The 15,174-nt window shown below is 44.9% G+C and overlaps 1 protein-coding gene across 1 annotated transcript; it reads right to left on the bottom strand.

The window, feature by feature from the left end:
• Positions 1-58: 58 nt before the first annotated feature.
• Positions 59-9,696, bottom strand: LOC126644785 (cytochrome P450 2D17). The gene is made up of 9 exons (XM_050324530.1): positions 9,371-9,696; positions 7,536-7,707; positions 6,632-6,784; positions 5,857-6,017; positions 5,557-5,730; positions 3,626-3,767; positions 2,860-3,047; positions 1,786-1,927; positions 59-1,657 (listed from the first exon to the last, which is right to left on the bottom strand). Exons 1-9 carry the CDS (start codon positions 9,581-9,583, stop codon positions 1,479-1,481), a joined length of 1,524 nt encoding a protein of 507 aa, XP_050180487.1. The 5' UTR covers positions 9,584-9,696; the 3' UTR covers positions 59-1,478.
• Positions 9,697-15,174: the final 5,478 nt, after the last annotated feature.

Below are 15,174 nucleotides of genomic sequence, written 5' to 3'. Positions count from 1 at the left end.
AAGTGTCAAGTGAGCGTCTGAGGCTGGGGCACAGCAGGACCGAGGCAACCACAAAGAGGAGAGGCAAGAAACAACTTTTATTCTTTCAGGGGTTTTTTTGGGATTAAAAGCATGAAGTACAAATCTTAGCATGGAGTACAAATCTTAACAACTGCATTAATAAGTATCTGCATAATTCAGTAGCTTCCATAGCTTCCAAAATTAACCTTACAAAGATAGATATGAACGTGTCCACACACATGCACTCAGTTTCAGGTATTTGGGTTTTTTTAGTGGTGGTTATACATAGAAACTCCTTTATGCTATGGTCCTTTCAGCCATGTGGTTAAAAGGCTACTGTTAATCTAAATATCAACATATCTTAACACCTTGCAAAACAATTTGTCAGAAATATTGCAGGAAGAAAGAGAAAGGTAGTTCTGAAGTCATCATCATCATCATATAGTTTCAAACAGTACAACTCCACCCCTTTGTGAGCTCCAAACCTCCCCAACCGATTTTCAGCAATGCTGAAAAAAACCCAAAACAGTTATCAGGACCTAATTAGAGGAAATGATAAATCTAAACAGCAGGATTTCTCTTGAAATGTATTTATAGAAATTTCTGTATTTCACAAATTACCTGCTTCTGTGGCTGACACACCATATGCATTATTTATGTATTCCTTGGTATTTACTCCTACTGGAGGAATAGCGAGACATAAGGGTTGTCAGGATTAAAACTTACTTTCTTTGGGGCTATAAATGAAAACAATGCAATATTTGTGCAATAGAGAGGAGTATGTAATAATTAGGAAGGAACAAAGAAGACATGTATATGTTGGATCGTAAAATTTTTCAGGAGCTCTGCTCTGAAACTGCGTTTAAATGTCACCTTGTTGGAGCTGAAGCTCTCACCCTGCCCACCAGCAGCACCAGCCAAATCAGCTGACCATCCCTTGTTTTTTTCAGGAACCAAGCCAGAGCTGGGCTCCCCTGGGCACCAGGCAGAGGCACACACTGCTACACTGCAGGAGAGGCAGAGCATGGCCAGATAGGCAGTGGGGCTAACACTAGTACCTTACAGGTTTTTTTTGCTTCCAGAATCAGCAAGACCCCAGGGTTGTCTTTTACCCAGGATATCCTTGTATTTCTGTAAACTAATTCAGGGCTAATAATTCTTTCAGAAGCTGTGTGTTCAGCGAACTGCTTCTGCAACCTATGAGAGCCCGAAGTACAGCAAAGCTGGCTGATTAGGCAAAAATATCCTTACAAACTTGATTGCCATTACTAACTTCCTACAGCTGTTTGGTTCAAGATCTAGAACCAGACTTAAACTAAACGAGATACTGGGCTAGATCCTTACTTTAGACAGCTGTGGACGTTTTTTTGACTTGAGAGGCCTTAAGTGGAGCCCAGCATGATCCTGCCTAGACCTGCAATATTCCTGATAAAGTTTGCATTGCTGGTGCCCTTGAGTGAAAGGAGAGTGGTGTGCGCTTATCTTGGGACAGCTTGCAAAAGGTACGGGTGTGGGGAGTTTGTGAGAGCAAAGCGACCATCCTCCCGTGGCCTGGGCTGGTCCTTAGGGAGCACAAACGTGAATTTCTGCAGGAGAGTGGTAAAGAAAAGAAAGAGCTCCATCTTGGCCAGCTGTTCTCCCAGGCAGGCACGGCGACCTGCAAGAGAGGGAATAGAAAGTGTCCATCAAAGAGGGCATTAATCCACGCTGGAGTCACTGTGGGGGGAGCAGATCACCCTCCTGCTGTGCCTCTGACTTGCAGCTGGGTACTCCCTTCAGATTTACCTGCTGAGAAGGGCATGAAAGCGTCTGGTTTCACAAACTGCCCGTTTGCATCCAGGAAGTGTTCAGGGTAAAACTCATTTGGCTTCTCCCAGACTGTCTCATCCTTCAGCACAGAAGACAAGTTGGCGATGATTGTTGTCCCCTGCATTCGTCAAGAGGAAACAACTTATGTGAGAACAGCAGCATTACCTTGGCAGAGTGGATCAGTGCTGGTCCCTCTTTAATCTGTGTCTCCCATCTAATAGCAATCATCGTTCCGTGCCTCAGCATAAGGCACCCATCTCCACTTCTGCATCTTATTTAAAGCAGAGGTAAAGCAGGGCACTTTTCCAATGACATATGGCGCCTGCCCTACGCTCTGAAACATCTGAACTTTTGCAATTTGTATCCTAACAGAGGCTGTTGAATGCAAATGCTGATTTCATGGTTACACAGCGAAAACAGCCTCTGCTTCTCAGATCCTCCTGGACTTGTTTTATAGCTGCAGAGAAGCAGCTGACTGACAGACTTCAAAGCCCAACTTTCACAGGGGCCATGGAAAATTGCAAAGCTTTCCTGTTTCACATGTCAACATTCTAAGCCAGAGGAGGTACTGTAAGGCTACAAAAAAAAAAAAAAAAATCCCAGGCTTGAATTCCGCCAATGCTGCCAGGGCATCTGCCTGTCACAGTGGAAGTGGTCTGAATGTCAGTGGCATTTGAATAGCTTCAGAGGTTAGAATTTTAAATACTACCGTCTTAGGAAAGTCAGTAAGCTGGTGTCGTGTACCTCCAGAGAGCATGTTAGGCTCCTTCCAACACAGGCAGTGAATATCATGGCTCATAGAGAGGAAGGGAAGCGTTTGCACTAAGCTGCCACTGCAGCTGGGTTCCCATATAACCAGTGTAAACCTAGAGCACAAATATGGCCATCTGCCTGGATTTTGCATGTCAAAATGTCCTACTTTAGTGCTCACCAGTGACTGTAATTGGGTCTGGATGTGCAACACTGCAGAATTGTGTGGGGTCACCCACACCCCATGCCTGGTGTCTGCACAAGGAGAAGATGCTGTATTGCTTATCTGGTCACAGTCACCTTGGGAATAAAGAAGTCTTGCAACTCGGTGTCCCGGTACGTCATGTGAAGTAGTCCAATGGGAACAATATCCCCACGGCGTTGCACTTCATGGATCACAGCATTAGTGTAAGGCATGCTCAGTTGGTCCTTCATGGTGGGGGGTCTCTCTCTCCCAATCACCTTATCAATCTCTGCTTGGACCTTACCTGAAACCAGGACAGAAGAGGAATTAGAGGACACTTAGATAGACAGAAGAGGCTGGTACAAGCTGAAGGAAGATTGGCAGCATGAGACTGTAGGCACTGGGTGAGAGCAGGACAGGCAATTAGTGAAAGAAACAGGAACTAGATGGGAAGGCATTTTTCAGTTGCTCGGTGACATCTGTATAACTGTTCTTTGCACACAGTGTCTTTAATAAAGGCCTTGCTACTTGACATGCTACCTTACCCCTCCTCTATGCAGCTGGAAGGGTACCTGGGTATGCAGCAGTAGAGAATTTGAACTGATCAGCATCTACTCCAAATACTGGAAAGAGGGTACACTGACCACTGCAAGTCCCCAGCCTTCAAAATAAAGGCGAGAGTGAACTTGCCTTTCCAATTTGTCTTTTTTATCAGGGCTTCACCTCTGCCAGAACAGCTGTTTGGGAAGTGTTTCTCCTGGCTTCTGCTAGGCCAACAGTCACCAAAGCAAAATTCCCAGATCATGGAGAGGTGTTCAGCCTCCTTGCAGAAAAAGGCAGGTTGAAGGGAAGAGGCCACGCCTCTGCCTGTTTCTGACTTACTCTGTATTTCTGGGTGGAGAAGCATATACAGCAATGCCCACCGAAGAGTGGTGGTGGTGGTCTCAGAACCAGCTCCAAACAAATCTCCAGCTACCAGACGAAGGTTCTGATAGTGGAAACCTTTCTCTTCAGCTTCCTTACCCTGTGAAGAGCAAACAAGTGGGAAATTAGAGCTGGGGTACTTGCTAGCTGAGAATAACACTGTCCAGAGAAGTACTGAGAAGCACTAGATCCATTTTTCCGTGGGAGAGTAGAGCACAACACAGGCAATGGTCTCAGCATGACTGATGTACTTTGCAACTCTGTTACTTCATGTATTTGAAGGTCCTCAGCCACCTCCTGAGAGATGAAAGCTACACCTGCCTTCAGGACAGGAGTGAACACTTTGTACTCTCAGCTCAGACAGCAGGCCCCTGCCACTCACTGTAACATCCTCCCCCAGAGGAGGTGGAACACAGTTATCCATGTTTGGTCTGATCATAAAACCCACACAGTCGAGAGGAGGCTGCATTGATGTGGCTAATGCAAAATTAACATGATTTTAAGGGAGTTATCCCTAGCTACGCATTACAGATTCTCTCTGCTTCTGGCCTCATATATTTTCTCACAATCGAAAAAAAGAGAGATGAGGGTATTACTGCTGCCTATTAAGTCTGCAACACCACTTTCAGCATAACCGGTCTCTCATCCAAATGCTAATTGAGCTCAAATTTGTTAGCATATGAGATATGACAAGCTCTCTGCATGAATTCATCTTCCTGTCTTTTCTAATCCTCTTTATACTCTCCCTTCCTAGGGACTAGCTTCTGTTAAGTTATTCAGTATATTTTGATGCTGTTGTAATAAGGATAGCAATTAATAAGGCATTTAAGACTCAACTGTTATTCCACTAAAAGATCTCATGCAAGGGAGCTATGGGACTGACCTGACCAAAGCTAACTCAGGAGAAGGATTTATCAGACTGGCTTATCAGGGGATCTTAGTGAAAAGAAGAGCGCTGTGACAAAAGTCAGCATGGTCAGGCTCCCATCCACCCCCAGATAGTACTGCTCAGTGCAGAGTAACACAGGTCATGTTGCTCTGCGTGTACAAGCTGGGGGGCCAATGCATGGAGGAGGTGACCGACACCTCTGGCACGGCAGGGTTTGTGATGCGGAGCAACAGTCCAGCCTGAGCACTCGGATAGTGGAAGCAATTCACAAGGAGAATTTGCTAATATTTCCCATCTGGCACTCAAAATTTAGTGAATCCATGCGCAGAAACATATGGTGGATGGATGGGCTGATGCAAGTACCTTTGATTTTATACTGAGTTTGTGCCTCACTGAATTGAAGGAAAGACTCTTTTGTTTTCAGTGAAGTTCAGATTTAGGTCTTCCTCTGGTATGTAGGGAACTAGTTCTTAGCAAGCAATTCAAAGACACATATCCCAAAGGAGATGCCGTCTTTTCAAGTCATAACTTGGTTTAAAGACAGGCTACAGACTGGGCAATGACACCAAAAAGCCACTCTGTTGCCGCAGTTTTGTAACTGATTTTGAGATATCAGTCATCAAGGCACTGACATTACAAAGAATCTTGCATATTAATTTGTTCTCTGGTGCAAACTTAGAAATATTAGTGAATTCTCAATCATTGCCTTTTAAAAGCCTTCAAAATGGTGTAGGCTAGAAAGAAGGAAGTTGCTAGACTCTGAGGGGAATGTGAAGGTCGAAAATGGCAACAAGAACATCAGCAGATAATACAATCTCTCAATACAGTAAAGGAAGTTAAAAGATGAAGAACATCTTTCTTATGAAGATATAACATGGAACGAAAAAGTAGGAAATTAGCTGGTAAGAGATTTTAAACAATTCTGTGAAGAAAGTCAGCTTCTATGAACAAGCTTAAACAGGCGGAGAAACTGCCCCTGGACCTGCTGGTGTCACCCTACCTTCTCCATTTCCTTTAAAAATGCATCCGTGAGATCTCGGGTGTGAGCAGGGTCCCAGGTCTTCACGTGTTTATCTACGAGCCCACCAATGTAGTCTATGAAAGCCTTTTGGTTTCGAAAGACTTTCTGTGCCAGTCCGGGGATGCGCAACAAAATGGGCACCACGTTAAGAAACTGGGGTGTGGGAACCAGAGAGAGAGAGAAGGAGAGACAAGATATTACGTGATGCAAAAAAGAAAAATTATGAAAACACAATGCTCTCAATCAACAGAGGGCAGCTTCTTACAGCTCTCAGTTTACCTGAGGAAGGAATCCAGTTTCTTCACTCAGGGAATTTTCAAAGAAACTCAAGAGTTTGTTGTATGTCTCATCACTGTAGTTGAAACGCTCTCCAAAGACAATAGTGCAGATCACGTTGCAGACTGCAGCCTTTACAGGACCATGAACATCGAAAGAACGACCTGAAAATGGAAATGGAGACCAAGCAATGAAGCTCAGCAACACCAAGCTGTTGGACCTCAGCTGTCAGCAGCAAGAATACACAAATGCCTCCTCGATGCCTTCAAGACAAGAAGCCCTCAAACCACTCACAGTACAAATGCATCATACTAAGAAGTGAAGATCATCTCATCTCTCAACTAATATTTGGTTGATCTGTGTTTAAAGGAGAAAACTCCCAAGAAGCTGCAGGCTTGTTCTGTGACTTGACAGGTAACATGTTGTGTCTAGATGACAGGCGATGTGCTGTGAACTCTCAGCTGCACTTCTATTGCATGTGATAATGTCAATATGTTCCACTAAGCTTCATAAAGGTAACAGTTACCCAGCTTTGGCAGTAATTCTATTTTACCTCTCTATTTCTAATTTCCTATTTGTTTCCTCTTTCAAATGGATTAGTGTTACAGTAGCCACACTATGTAAAGTAGAAGTAGCTCCAAGGAATTCATATAGACTAGAGACACTGCATTTTCTTGGGAAGAGAGCCCTGCCTGCAGACAGGAGTGACTTTAGTAATACTTTGCATCGCTGTATTGCCTTCTTCTGTGACTTCCCCATCCTTGTGGATGTGACAAACCTTCTTCAGACTTGACTGCTGAACAAAGAAATCCAGCTTCCTCTACCACTCGCTCTTCTAAGGACTTCTTTCCCATCCCAAAGTTCCTCAAGGTAGAGAGCGTGAATTTCCTTAGCTCCTTCCACATGTGCCCGTATCTTGCGAAAACAACACCTGGAATTATGGATGAGCAAGAAATGTCAGGATATTTCACTTGTACATCAAGGAAAGTTTGCTAGACAACAGCAATTGTGAGTTTGGAGGTACAGGTCTGTGTGGATAGATGAAAGAGTCTGATCTTATACAGCTCCTTCATACAGCAATTCTGAAACGGATTACTGCACCTTCTAATGCCTGTGCATGGCTAGCAGAGGTGGAGGGGGGATTCAGTGGGAGGAACAAGGGCTGCTAAGGATAAAGGAATCACCCCTCCAAACCATTCAGCATTGCACCCTTAGCTTGTGTGAACTGGGGAGCAGCTTGTGCCACCGCACAGGAGCTGAGGATGAGATGTGGGCAGGATGCTGGATAATACTCTGCCTTGGATGAAAGTTACCATATTTTTTTTGCAACAACAACTTGCATATAGTGCTGTTATGTGCAAGCTGTTGTTGCATAATCATGTTGTTTTACATAAGCACAGTAAGCACTAATCACTGGGTGTCAGGAGCTGGCAAGAAGTTGTACCACTGGTAGTGTGCTAACACTGCTGCAGAGGTGTGTGCTCACACCTGAAGCTGTACTACAGCCACTAAGGGGAGCCTCCATCTCATCAAATCCGATTTTGTCACCACCAAAGAGTGACAGACGTACGAGGAGAATGACCCAGGGGACACAAGAAGGTGGCACCATACTAAGAAAATCTTCCCTGTCAATTCTTCTTGTGCTAGTGCCAGTGAATAATGCCTATTTTCAAGAGACTTGCCTTCAGAATTCTTTGCATAGCCCATATGTTCATACATTGGAACGTACGGCCGGTCAGCAAAGTCCTCTGACTTGTGGACCAGGGCTTCCTTCACTGTTTTATACCCATTCAGCACCACCAGGTTGGTCCAGCAGTTCTGGAGGCTGTAGATGTTTCCATACTTCTTCTGAAGCTGCCAAGATAAAAAAGTATGTCCCTGAAAATGAGCTGAATGTAACATCAGAAATATCACCATATCCTTTCTTAGGGCCTTTACTATTTTGTGATTTTTTGAGGTGCTTGTATTCGGAGATCTTCAGCTGATCTTTGACCTTTGTCTTTGCAGTGCAACAGCTCAGTACCAAACAGCAGTTGAAGCAGGGATCAATGCTCCATGAGTGGAAAAATTTAGAGTACACCTATCCCGGTGTACAAACTGTTGCCAGGAACATTGTGCAAGTATTTTGGATTTTGTCAAGGACCTGGGGATTTGCAAAGGCTGCATGTTCAACAATTGATTATTTCCTAATATTTGTATTTACTTTGATCTGAAAGACTAGGTAAGTTTTGAGTTAGTCTACTTCTGCTGAAGGAAATATTAATGGTTGGGTGAAAGATGATATACCCTACATCTGCTGCGATCTGTAAGAGACATCATGCTGACAGCAGGATGTGTGCACAGATAATCCTGTCAGCCATGCACTCGCCATAGGATTTGACCTTGGAGCTGTCTCCTCCAGGCAGACAAACCCTTTAAATGGACACAGACTCCTGGGAAGGCAGGTCCAAGCTCCCCTGCTAGTTAGGAACACTGAACAAAACACCCAGGAGCGTGTTGTTCAAAGACATGCAATAGTAGCGATGCCCCACAGTTTTATTTTTCTTTTTTTTTCTGTAGGTTTTTTTGGTTTTGTTTTGGTTTGGTTTTGTTGTTGTTGTTGTTTTTTATTTTGTTTTGTGGGGTTTTTTGTTTGTTTAAAAACTAGGAGCCTTCATTTCTGCACTGCAGTATTGCAAGGAGTTGGAGTACTTAATACTTATTTGCAGTAGGGTTGAAAAGTGAATTAGCACTTCACTGGCACTAGAAATACATCATTAAAAGCAATTACTGGTCAAGATTGTGGTTAGCATGACCCTGACGTGATACGATTTGAAAATGGTAAGCTTTTGGACTACATGCAAGCAAATAATACAAATGCTATATTTAGTTTCTCCATTTGGCAGGTTTTGGATAGACAGCTGAACAGCGCTGTCCTAGAAAAGAGGGCTTTAGAGTTTGCAAGCTGAAGCACAAAACCCCCACAGTTTATCTGCTGCAAGCTGTGCTGTGCTTTTCCTTTGAGAAAAGCTAAGCCCTGACTTCGAATAGGAACGTTACTGAGATTTTGGGCATTGCTGCTGGGGCAAATCCCACAAGCTGATCTCTTTAACTGAAACTGTCACATGCCTGCAGGCATGCCTCAGTAACTCACACGGAAGTTTGCCATTCCGCAGCCTCATTCCAGCCCAGATATTTGTTCGTCTTTCCTTGTTTGTACATCTTCCTGTTCTTTGCCCCCAGATCTGCCCACGTGGTAGGTTGGTGGCCAGCTCTACAGCATCACCTGTCATTGGGGCACAACAGCATCTCCCACTGAGATCACGCAGAGATGGGGAGATGGAGGTTGGTCAGTGGGGGTGTGTGATTATTGTTCATCTGTGAGGGCCAAGTCAGCGTCCTTAGGCAGTGACTTGCTTCATCCTGGAATTTGGAGAGGGCATTGCCCTTCAGTTTTGTGCAAGAGTAGGTCATGCCAGGGTGTACCCCACCCCCCCGGTCGTGTGAGGGGCGCTTCACTGCAGGGGCTGACACTCACCTGTTTGAAGGAGTGGGTGGGGTTGTGGAAGTCAACGGAGAGCATGGTCCCGATGAATGGCAGAGACACTGGGCCCGGGGGGTAATGGTGCCACTTCTTCCTGCGCTTCATGAAGTCAAGCAGTACAGCAAAGACTGTAATAAAAACACCCAGTACAGAGATGTTGCTCCAGAGGGATGACAGCTGGGACCCCAGCCACAGGAGCAATGCCATTTTGTAGCCTGTCTACTCCTCTGTCTTCCTCTTTGGACGCAAGACTGTTTCTGCCTCCTTTTGCCTTCTCTCCTCTTCTCTCTTCTCTTCCGTTTCTGACCTTTTAATATGGGAGTTGGCTCAAACTCGAAGCCCCTCCTCTGCTCAGCTCAGCCCTCCTCCTCCTCCAAAGCCTTTTTGTCTCTGTGAAAGGAAGTGGCTCCTGCCAATAGTGCCGTCCGTGGGAGGTGCTTGGGTGCCCTCTCCAGCAGCCAAAGTGGGATCACAGTTCACAACATGCAACCAGTCTTGCTGCATTCCCATGGGGTGATCTGGAAAGAGTTTATTTAAATCTGTCTTGTTAGTACAGGCAAGTCAAGGGAAAAGCAGATTCTAAACACAGATCGCCCAGGTTTCTGTTTGCAGGGCTGAGGATTGGTTTCACTGGACCTCGAGAAATCTCAGTTTAGGTCAAACATTCACTTACAGAAATCACTTGTCACAGAAATTAGTCTAAAACAGTGACCTGAGACTTTAAAAATCGTTTCTATTTCTGGGATTAGAAATCTTTATCCAACTCCAAATGTCAGTCAGCATGATGACCTTGGCTTTCGTAGAACACAGCTCAGCTATAAAGGGAGAAAGCAATATACTATATGAAGCCTCGAACTTCCAGCCTTTGCGGCAGCAGTAATGCAAACACAATTATGGAGTTAGTCACAGTATTTCCTAAAGCAGCACGGCTGTGTGCTCCTGGCATCTCTGCCATCGGAGATCAATAAACCTTGCTCTTAGGACAGTTAGTTCTAGATAAAAAGCAGCAGTAAAGCCATCACAGCTTGATCTGTGATCTCAGTGTGATCAGAGAAAAACTCCTAATGGAGAAATCTCTGCAGCAGCGATGGAGAGCTCAGAATGCAAAGTTACGCACCTGCAGAGGCTGTGAAGGCAGCTCTGCTGTGCACCCATGGCCTCAAGATGCCCCTTCCCCTGGGAGGCACCTCAGCACTCATCATCTGTGTGCTGAGGTCACCTCGCTGGAGTCTACAGCACAATCCTGTTTTGAAAGCATCGTGACTCAGGGTTCACCTCAAGTAGCTGTAAACAAACATGTGGCACAGGAAACAACGGGAGGAATTACCAGCCCCCTCACAACTGAAGAATTGTGAATTCTTTTGGGTTACAGAGACATGCTGGGATGTTCACGTGCCTGGGAAGCTGCCACAGATGGACACAGTCTCTTCAGGAAAGACAGGCTGGAGGAGTGTATTGTGCAGACGAGGGCCCAGAGCTTTGCCGTGGGACAGCTGATGGGCCAGTTGAGTGCCTGTGGGCAAGGAGAAGGTGGCAAAGCTCCGCAGGCAGTGTTGTGCCAGGCACTCACTACAGACTCAAGGAGAGAAGGTCAACAGAGCCATCTCACACAATCACAGGCCATAGCACTAACTCAGGGCATTCTTTAACTGGAAGAGCTGCAAGGTCAGGCACAATCCAGGTGGTTTCTGGAGCGTGCTGAAGACTATTTCTCGACATAGGTGATTGATGGAACAACTAGAGGAAATGCTGTACTGGGTTTGCTGCTCACAAAAAAGGAAGAATTGGTCCAGGATATGATGGTCAAGTTTAAGTTTGCTTGCAGCAACCACGAAACAGTGAACTACTAAATCCTGCAAGAAGTCAGCAGGATAAATAGCATTACTGCCCTTGCCTTCAGGAGAGCAGATTTCACCTCACTCAGTGATCTACTTGGCAGGATCCCAAAGAGAGTTGCCCTGGAGAGTAAAAGGGCCTAGGAGAGCTGGTAGTTCTTCACAGGCAGCCTACTCAAAGCGTGAGAGCAGTGCATGTCATATATTACCTTTACACTGTTGAAGCCTTTAACACTATTTTCCACAGTATGCTTCTAGCTAAATCAGTGAGATACAGACTGGCAAAGCAGATGATAAAGTGGGTGGATGATTGTTAGATTGTGGGGCTCAAAGAGCTGGGATCAGCAGTACAGAGTCCAGCTGGTGCGTGATCACTAGTGACATCCATAGGTATCTATGCTGAGGCTGACAAAGTTTAAAATATTAACAACATGGCTGATGGACAAAGATCACTCTTGGCAAGTACAGCCTGGGAGAGCTAACAAGAGCTGAAGTATGTTTTCAGAGTAGCCTGGGAGTTTGTTGCCTTTTGAGTACCCAAAATGTTTCAAACAGCTCTGCTGTGAGGTCTCAGGAGACAGAGCTGTGACAGTCCTGTACTCAGTGGACTAGCTTGAGCAGGAGACAGCTGAATGCTAAAAGGTCTTCCCTGCACACTGCTTTTCATGACCCACGCACTCAGATGACAAAAGATGGGAAATGTGGACCAAAGAACATCAGGGACATTTCCTGATCACCCCATCAGTAAAGGGAGGTTACCTTGCCTATTTCACTTTATTTTGAGCTCCACCTTTATGAACTTCAGCTGAAAAATATCCATCTGGGTTCTTTCCATTTTCCTTACCTTAGCTAGAGCCAAAGGCTGTTGGACTCCCTTCACTTACCTGCATGCTATAAGAAGGATGGTTGATTAGAATTCAGGAAGTGAATTTCCTTTTATAGAACATCACCCTCAAAGACCATCAGAAGAGGAACTCTCCAGCTGCTCTGATTCCTGTAGCTCAGCCTTGACATAAGGCAACAAAGCTGGAACCTGAAAAAGGCACCAGGTTAAGAAAAAAAAAAAAAAGTACACAGACACAGACTTAACAATTTACACCTTTCCAAAAGATCCCTGGGTAAATGATCTTTATCCCCTTCAGACTGCAGGATAGACAGCTCCTTCTACTTAGGGCCAGTACCAAGGACTGCTATTTCTGCAAAGGACTGGAGCAACTGTTATAGCTTTGGTAATTTCAAAGGAACAGTTTTCAAAGCAACCAAAGAAACAATAGACAACAAATCTCTTTCTGAGAGAGAGAAAGAGAAAAGGGTAATCATCCTTCTGAAGAATGAAAGATGTTCATTTGCATTTCTTTTCAATAAAGTAATATTTTGAGCAATTTTCAAGCCAGGGGAAAAAACCTCCAAATCCATACATATTAATTTTAGCTAGCTGTCTCCCTGCTGTGCTGGGTGCATGTCTTTGACTGTGAGGAGTCAATTAAGAGACGAGCTAAGTGAAATTACAGAAGTTGCATGCAGACATCACCATTCTTTGGCTGGAGAACCTGCATTACAAATAGAAAGGCAGCTTTGAGAAAAAAAACTTATTACTACTGCAAAACAAAGCACCCAGAAGTAAGGTAAAGCAAGAGCTGCCTTTTTTTTTTTTTTTGGATGCAATTTTAATTGAGCCTTTTTGTCCATGTAGTCCATAAGACCATTTTTAATGATGTCATGCCTTTTTGAAGGATCTTCTCTTTATTCAGTGCACAAAATAGATGATCTCTTGTTAATCTTGTTCTAATTACACTATTTGGCTTCAAAGCCTGTTTTGCCACCTGCTGTCCACACCCTGTCCATAAGGGTGTTTTAGATGGGCTTTTCCACAGTGATCAAGTGACTGCATGGGTTTGGAGCAGACAGTCTTTTGTACCCACAGGGTCCCTCGGAGGTGCCGCCAGTGGAAGCAAATGACCTTCTAAGTGTTTGTACCCAAAAGGAAAAGCATGGAAGCTGCCACACACAGGACCTGTGCCCAGCTCCCAACTAGGGTTGCAAGTGGCTTCTGCAGATCTTCCTGCAGAATCACAGCTTTGGCAACCGGGATATGAAGGTCACAGATTAGTGTCTGTTTATGAAAACTTAAACTGCTGTTTCAGTAATTACCCAGCATCACATACTCATTTCTTCACAGAGGGTGGGGTGAAAATCTTTCAATGTCCAAAGAAACACTCCTCCCTCCTTCTTTGCTTCAATACTGGAGCCAACCAGGAAGCACTGCACAGATAGCATGAATATTTCCTTGAGCTTTCAGAAAATTTTCATCCAAACCCCAGTAGGCTGACTGCTTTTCCCCTAACACCATTAGATGGACCCAAACCTCAGCAATGTTTCATTCTGGAAGAGCAAAGCCTCTTGGAACAGCACTGGTCAGCATGAAGCCTGCTGCTCTCATTCCCTGGCTGTCCATCTCTCAGCCTACAGCAGAGCTGGGTCTGATGAAGACCCCAGAAACCTTTCCTCTTTGGTGGCCTCTTCTGAGCACAGAAAACATGGCCTCCCACTCAGTCTCAGACTTTTTTGGTCTTTCCTCCACCTCCTTTTTCTGCCCACCCTCTCTCTTTTGCCTGTTCTGCCTTCACTTGGACAGCCTCTCCTCCTGACCATTTCAGTGCTGGAAGGGGCAAGAGGTGCACAGAGGAGACCAGCTCCACACTTGTCATTCACCCTTGCCAGCCTCTGGCAGCCAGCAATAACCACCACCTGCTTTGTTCAGACATCTCAGGGGAATTTTAGATGAAAAACTGAGAACTCTATCAAGCACAGGCAAACTGGGTTTTCAAGTGCTTGTAACGTAGCCAAGTTTGAGCACAGTTTTAGAGAGCTGGTGCAATGTGTCTTCCTAACACAAAGCTGCCTCCTGCCAAATTTTGCATGTAATGCTTCAAAGCATTAAACTGAGAAAGGAAAATATCACCAGAAATTTTTCTAATGAGTTAGGAGAAGGTCAGACAAACAATGGATTTCTAAGAACAATGTCAGCCATTAGAAAGGGATCAAAAAATTTTTGGCTGAATGTTCCCAAACAAATTTAGCCTGAGGCACAACCCCGACGCAGGAAATTTTAGTCTCTGCTGGTTCATTGTGACTTTCTTGGCCCTCAGATGGGGGGGGGTGTTAAACATTAGGTACTTCCGCAGTCTTAAGATGGACTGTGCTAACAGCTTGTTCATAATAAAGCAGTCAGCAGAACTGAAATAGCCAAGTCTTTCATAGTTACTGTTACTATGACTTACTGCCAGCCTTCCCACATTGCAAAGAAATCTGTTCTTCAGGCTTTTCTTCCTTAAATTCCCCATGGTTTCCTACCCTTTTTCCTACATCAGTCACAGCAGTTCGCTTATCACCAAAAGAAATGGTAGTTGGACTTTGCTTCTTTAATTCAGCCCTTGCCGTGGCATCCCATCCCCATGCATGTCCCTTGCTCTTAAGAGCAAGCAATGACTCTGAACTCTGAACTGAAAGCAGGGCAGGTCTTGGGCCCCATTTTTCCACCCAGAGACAACTCTGTGCTGGTGCCGTAAGATGTCGAGGAGCTGGGCTCCAGCAACTGCTGTGAGCAGTTGGGCAGTGTGAGCTGTGCAGTCGCTGCAGGCGTCAACATCTGGATGAATAAAACAGCCACAGAGATGAAGTCGCTCCCAGACAAGCCTCAGACAGTAAGGGCTGAAGAATCAAAACTGTAAGAGCAGAATGGCCTTATTTCGACTTGATATTTCACAGAATTGAGGTGATAGAGGACCGAGCTCACATCCATACATAACACTGCCCAGTGAGGGTTTCGCCTGTTGAGCAAGTGACTGGCCAAGAGTAGTCATTGACCCTAACCCCGGCATCCTCGTCATGTTAACTGGGGTTAAAGCAGAAATCAAAACAAGCTAGCTTGGTTTTAATCACTAAATTCAAGTTCAGGTTCTC

The sequence above is a fragment of the Myiozetetes cayanensis genome, unplaced genomic scaffold (assembly GCF_022539395.1).
Source record: "Myiozetetes cayanensis isolate MyiCay16 unplaced genomic scaffold, myiCay2020 scf3, whole genome shotgun sequence".
NCBI lineage: Eukaryota > Metazoa > Chordata > Aves > Passeriformes > Tyrannidae > Myiozetetes > Myiozetetes cayanensis.
This window is presented reverse-complemented; position numbering and strand designations above follow the sequence as displayed.